At 41.7% G+C, this 6,865-nt stretch overlaps 1 protein-coding gene across 2 annotated transcripts; it reads right to left on the bottom strand.

Annotated features, from left to right (window-relative positions):
- Nucleotides 1-883: 883 nt before the first annotated feature.
- ppp1r3cb (protein phosphatase 1, regulatory subunit 3Cb) lies at nucleotides 884-6,451 on the bottom strand. 2 transcript variants are annotated; one of them, XM_068002478.1, is made up of 3 exons: nucleotides 6,349-6,451; nucleotides 4,594-5,541; nucleotides 884-4,412 (listed from the first exon to the last, which is right to left on the bottom strand). In XM_068002478.1, exons 1-2 carry the CDS (start codon nucleotides 6,360-6,362, stop codon nucleotides 4,599-4,601), a joined length of 957 nt encoding a protein of 318 aa, XP_067858579.1. In that variant the 5' UTR covers nucleotides 6,363-6,451; the 3' UTR covers nucleotides 884-4,412; nucleotides 4,594-4,598. The 2 variants fall into 2 exon arrangements, with proteins under 2 accessions (XP_067858579.1, XP_067858578.1); XM_068002477.1 differs by having other exon boundaries at nucleotides 884-5,541.
- Nucleotides 6,452-6,865: the final 414 nt, after the last annotated feature.

Genomic DNA, 6,865 nt, shown 5'->3' with positions numbered 1-6,865 from the left:
TAGTACTATCAAAAAGGCCAATACTCTTATCTAACCTCATACATGAATACTTGCCAATTTGAATGATGTTCCAGAATGAACCATACCTCAACATTAGTCAGCAACTTTTAGGAATGGAGGGGGAAAAACCGTTTACTTTGATCAGTGAAAAATCTTGCCACTATCTCTCTAATACAAGTGATCACACTGTTGGTGTAATTTGTTATTATATCCCAATTTGACCAGAAACTTAACTGAACCAGCCACATAAATACTGTGGCTACAACAGATCAGAGGTTGGGTATTCTGCGGTGAGTGACTCACCTCCTGACTCCCCAAAGCCTTTCCACCATCTACAAGGTGCACTGCAGCAACTTGCCAAGGCTTCTTCGACAGCACCTCCCAAACCTGCGGCCTCCACCACCTAGGACAAGAGCAGCAGGTGCATAGGAACACCAGCACCTGCACATTCCCCTACAAGTCACACACCATCCTGACTTGGAAATATATCGCCGTTCCTTCATCATCGCTGGGTCAAAATCCTGGAACTCCCTTCCCAACAGCCCTGTGGGAGAACCTTCACCACACAGACTGCAGACAGTTCCAGGAGGCGGCTCACCACCACCTTCTCAAGGGCAATTATTGATGGTCAATAAATGCTGGCTATGCCAACAACGCCCACATCCCATGAATGAATAAGAAAAAATTGAGCCCATTCCCACAGGAATTGATCGGTTACATAAATGTTTTTGTACAGTACATTTTAATCAGTTGCTGTAGAAATTTTTATTCACTGGATCTTACACCTGTTTTTGTTCATTATGACATCTTGGATTTTGACAATGGCTAGAATGTTATCAGCATGTTTGCATTTTAGTCCAAACAAAGTGCCAGGACAAAGAAGTTGTACAATATAAAGCGTTTATTTTTCTTTACAACATTTTCTTAAAAGGGAAAATCTGGAGGGGGCACTTTTTACTCAAAGTATTTCCCATTTTTACAGAATGGAATTAGTCTCAGGAGAATTTATCAACTTAAAAAAACTTATTGCCATGGAAACCATTGAATAGGTTCGATTCCTACAGGCCTCTCTCAGACACAGTCAGTCAGCAATGTCACTGGAGCGGCCCATCAACAAGGAAGAGCCCACTCGGGGGCAGGAGCAAATGGGTGTTTCTTTTTAAATTAGAATTTTCTTAATATTTTCTTTTATTAAATGGCAAAGTACTTTGAATAAAAGATACTCCCCTTAGACTTTTCCTCCCCCTTAAAGAATCCTACTTTACACCAACAAATCTTCAGTAGAAAAATATTTCAGTGATTATACAGAGTCCACATTAACCACTCTGGACACCCTTTCACATTTCACTTCAGCAATAATCTTTAAATCTAAAGCATACAGTAGGAACTGAGTTCACGTTCACATTTCAAACTATACCACAATCATATTACATGAACTGACATTGGAATTTAATCTAGACAAAAACTGCAAAGAGCTCACAGGAAAAGTAATGCTAAAGCAGACAATAAAGGCAATGAGGTGCTCTTTGTCATACTCAACTCAGGTATAATAAATGTAATAGTATTTTGTGATATTGATTTATTGATCAGCACTCTGAAGGAAAGGACTATGGTCTTAGAGAGGAAGGTACAGCAACTCGCTGTGAGAGATAAATGTGAAAGGCTTGTACTGGACATGTAGGGGAATTACTGTAGGTCAATGAAATGGAAAGGCTTGTACTGGACTCAGAGGCAAATCCAAAGTTTGAGGATGGTATCAATATGACCAAATATGGTGTCACCAACAACTTGGACATCGGGATATTGGATGGATCAAGGTGGGAAGCAGCTAGAGGTAATAACATCAGACATTAATCAGGAAGTTACTTTAATGACAAGTACCAGGCTGTGCAAGAGGAGTTCAAAATCAGAGGAAGAGGTAGTCAAGGTTGTCAACAAAGATAGTTGGGTCAAGGATACAGACTATGAGGAAGTATCCCAGGAGATTCATTACTCAGAAAAGTGAATAGCCACATGCATCAAAGACAATATCAAGAAGATGAAGAGTTGATTATTTAGAGCTTGACAAGTTAGAAGAATTAATAAAGAAACCAGAAGAGCTGATGCCAACAGTCCAGTATGGGTTAATGATATTATATTCATTCTTGGGATGTGGGCATCACCAGCAAGACGAGCATCTTTTGCCTATTCCTAGTTGCCCTGATTCAAATGAGTGGCTTGCTAGGCTACTTCAGAGGGCAGTTAAGAATCAACCACCCAAAAAACAAAACAAAGTCAGAGACATATGAAATCTGTTTTCTTTTTACACCAATTTGTCAGCCATTTATGTATGGCCTCTGTTTTCTTGGTAAGCTCATCTTTACCAAATGCATGCAGTATGCCAGAGAGCATAGCTTTTCATTCCTATCTTCAGATTAAGGCAATATGGTAGTGCTGTAGTTATATTACTGGACTAATAACCCAACACTGCACGTTCAAATCCCATCATGGCAGTTTGGGAATTTGAATTGGACCTACTGCCTTAAAGATAGGAATGAAAAGTTATATCCTCTGGCATACTTCATGATTTAGTAAAATAGATGAGCTTACCAAGAAAACAGACGATGTAAATAACTGGCTGGCATGGTGGTGCAAAAACAATGTCAATATCATATGACAATGACCATTTTTGGGTCAAAAGAGGTAGTATAAGGGATGGCACTGCACCTAAACAGAGCAGGAACCATAAGACTTGAACATTCAAGCCCTTGAGGCAGTACAGAGAACAGCCATGAGACTGATTCTAGTGTCAAAGGACTGGTTCATGAAGAAAGACTGGTGAAACTTGGGTACTACAGTATTGAAAGGAGGACACCAAGAGAGGATCTGAACTGACCAAATAGCATAGAAAGGTAAATCTGTAGCACTGTTTCAGGACGTAATGTAAAAGTAGGGCAAGGGGGCCCAAGTTCAGTCCTAAACAAAAGGGAAGTTTAGGACTGATATCAGGAAGTTCTTTGTGAAAAGATTTATTACCACTTGGAATGGACTTCCAGGTAGATTAGTGGAAGCAAAAGACCATGGTCATTTAAGAGAGTTGCATGCTGAGACAGGTAAGGGAGTGGAGGGAAGAACAAGTTTTTTTCCAGCTGGATGAGCCAAATGGTCTTCCTCGCAGAATTTATGTTGTGATCCTGTGTTGCATTACTGATCAAAAGGCTGCATAAACAATTTGCAAACGTAAAATACATACAGTAGCAAAGTTTGAATATACTGCTTACAGTTGTAAAATTATGCTTCCTGCACACTGGCAAATATCAGTGCCAACAACTGGTAGCTGGAACATTGGAGAATCGTAAAAGCAGAAAGGTATCCAATGTGTTGAAGGACCAGCTGAATCAAAATATTATTGCAGCCTCCAGAAATGTATTCTTATGTAGTTCTGCACCCATTTTTACCCAAATACAAGTTAACTTTCCAACCTTCAATATGAAGGGGTCGCTTCTTCCAAGAGCACCTCACAGCTATTCATGTACATATAATTATAAAAAAATACAGAGTGCCACAGTCAGGTTTTAAAAACAGCAGTGCAAAAAAGATTATAATGTTGGCTGTTTAAAAGCATTGCTAATCAGAGCATATTGTTATTTAGAAACAGGCCTTCTAACTGTCAGGTTTCCCCTCCCCCGCAAATTTGGATACAAAAATAATAAATAGGGTGAGATCAGCTAACAGCAAATAGAACAGAATGTTCATAATGAGGAAAACTTCAGGTTTAACCAGCAAAACATTGCGGAAAAAAAAAGTAAATGAACACTTCCAACTTTCGTCAGAGTATAGTGCTAAATGCAGTTGGCATTAGCTGAATCCTCCCCATGAAACCTCTTTCAGCCATTTAAATGTTAAACAGGCAAGTGTAGGTGCTTACCTACATTTGGTAACTTACATTTTAGCATCCAGTGATGCTATTCAGTCAACAAAAAGGCATTTGTCTGGCATACAATGTACAACGGGCTTCTGGCTAATGTCTAGTTTAATTTGCCATGTGCCCCGGCCAATCACAGCATATATGATAACTGGGTTAGTGCTTGCAATTTGCCTACCTCACTAACATGGACTGGAAGTCATATTAAAGATTTACAGTCCATCTTCCTTTACAGTGCATTAAGTACTCTAGTTTATCCTATGCAATTTTTGCACTTTAACAGTTTTGTTCAGTTTTCAAAATCAATCAACCAATCAACATCATGGTCAAAAATATAGTAAGTATAGCTCAAAATATCACAATTCCAGAATGCAGAATCCTCACCACAGAGCTTCAAGGTTCCAATTCTAATTTTCATCTTTTGCATACTAATTATCCATATTAGTAACTGGCCTTATATTGTTAGGTGCATGATGCAGTCAGCCACTAATATATTTTGAGAATGGTCCTGTAGTACAGGGGAACAACAAAAAAGAGAAAAATTAATAGTTGCAAAGAGGAGCTTTTAAAAGTAAAGTAAAGCTGGTGATGATTAGTTAGGCAGGGGACTACAGATCCAGGCCATGGTTTTCATAAGTTTAATATGGAAATTGAGGCAACTCTCCACCAAACAATACAGCAACACTAACATCTGTCACCAGTACGGCAGAGCCGTCTCGATCTTGCCCCAGCTCCGCCATTCAGGAAATAGGCCGCTCGACGCTCGGGGACTCCCATACTGGTCGCATTCAATCGTCTGCACCTTCCCAGGGGCCCTGGCCACCTCGTCACTGAAGGTGGCCGGAGCCTGAATCCCGTCAGCTTTCCATTCGGCGTGAACAATCCCGTAATTCTCTCCGTTGTTGTTGTCCCAATAGGTTTCGTCTCCGCTCTTAAAAGAGACGCAGAACTCGATTCTCTCCTGTGGCGGTACGGATGATGGCAGGTCAATAGCGAAAGAAAATGTGTCTGTGTCAGAACAGCCATAAATATTGTTTAGAAATGTACAGTCCACATCCTTATAACTCTTCCAAGTGTCGAAAGTGATCCGGATTTGAACGACTTTGTGGTAACTTAGATTCCTCACTGTGACAGTGCCTGCGATGAATTTCTCCTGCAGAGTGCAATTTTCAAGACAGACGAAATTCTTCTTCAGGCGATTTCTGAATTCCAGGTAGTCAGCAGACGGCTGAGTGAAGTCCAGGATCAAGGGTTTTCTTTCATTTGTTTTCAGTCCACATTTTGCACTGTCGAGGTCTGTCAGGTCAAACTGTAGTTCAGTGAGCGAGTCTTCAAATTCAGAGAAAAAGTGAACTGCCGTGAGAGAAAAGCCTTTATCGTCCGCAAACACCACCGTTTTCTTTCTTTTGCCTCTGGTGTGAGCCCATCCTTCGTTACACGAGTCAGTCTCACCCTTCAGGTTGATGCAGGGCCTCAGGGGCTTTTGCCTGTTGACGATGTTTAGCCCTCTGCAGGGGTCGTAGGGGCCAAGGAAATTCCTCATGGGTGGAGAATGTGCCAGACAGAGTCTCATGGCTAAATCAACTGGCATAATAGACACAGTTGGCAACGATCTGGTATCCAAAATATGGTAGACCCTGAAACACGAAGTTCAACACGGTCACGTTTCGCAGATCTAATCTCAAAATGCAATGATGTGCCCCAACATCTGGAACCCGATCAGGTGAAGTCAACAGTTAATAGTTGACAGATATAGTTCGACAACTTTTAGTGTCAAGGACGTAACACACCAAACACATAAAATTACATTAAATATAAAATTAAACGCATTAATATTAATACTGGCTATTTTAACCACTAGCGACTATCACATTTTACTGCTTACAATAGTTTGCTAATGTTTCCAAAGGTTGGCGGAGTGTCAAAACGTTTTCAGTGTTCGCTTTAAAAGAAACAATCGACTCGGCTGTTTTAAAAGTCTAGGGAAGATGTCCTCTGTATGTTATGTGTAGCGAAATCGCAAAGGAGTTTATAGAGATTTAGCTACACATTGCACACAGGAAAAAAAACTTTTCCAATAATGTGATTTCGTGTTGAATTTTCTAACAGTACAATCGGTGGCAGTGTACAACTCAACGGCTTCACCAAAAAAAAACTTTCCCACCGCTTAAAGGAAGGCAAACTAGTGCCAGAACCAGCAAACAGAACTCACACAATTACAAGTCACCCTAAGCTGTGTTAAAAGACTTGCGATGGTGAGTCTAAAACTCACAGGCTCTGCACCGTTACTGTGAGATAAACTTGGAATAAACGCAGCCTCTCAAGTCGGCTGCGACGCGTCGACTGCCCCCCAAAGTTAACCCTCACTCTGCTCGAGGAAACCCCCCCCACCCCTTCTGAACTAGTGACAAGAGAGCCCCAGAAACTGCAGACGACACAAATACCTGGTGCAGTTCATCGACCTGATTAAAAGAGGTTCACCAATACAGAGATCATAGCGAAGTTACAGCGAGGTTCAAGTACAAGCCTTTCCTGCACGTGCCCCTCAGCTGTCGCTCAGCGCCGCACGCGCCGCTCCCGGGCACTTATACCGCGGCCCCGCCCCCCCCATCACATCACGTGACAGAGCCCGCAACCAATCGCCAACCTCCCTTTGATCAGCCCTCACCAATCACAGTGTCGCGTGGCCCCGGCTCTATGACGTCGTTCGGGAACCGCCAGGGGGCGCCACAAGTTGGCTTGAGGTTGGTTTAAAGTTAGAAGTTAATGGAGGGAAAGGGGCAGGGTGTTTACAGGCTGCAATATACAATGCAAAAGGGGAAAAACACAAAACACCAAGCTCACACGAAACAAAAGCATGCAGCTTTCAATAACGGCGAAGATAGTTTTGACTTCTGTTGGTACAGGAAGTTTTGGTTAGGTTAGAACTTGACTTTTTCATGCAATACTGATAGCGAGTCG

This window comes from Heptranchias perlo, chromosome 21 (assembly GCF_035084215.1).
Source record: "Heptranchias perlo isolate sHepPer1 chromosome 21, sHepPer1.hap1, whole genome shotgun sequence".
Lineage (NCBI taxonomy): Eukaryota > Metazoa > Chordata > Chondrichthyes > Hexanchiformes > Hexanchidae > Heptranchias > Heptranchias perlo.
Note: the sequence above shows the minus strand (reverse complement) of the source record. Positions and strands in the feature narration are given on the sequence as shown.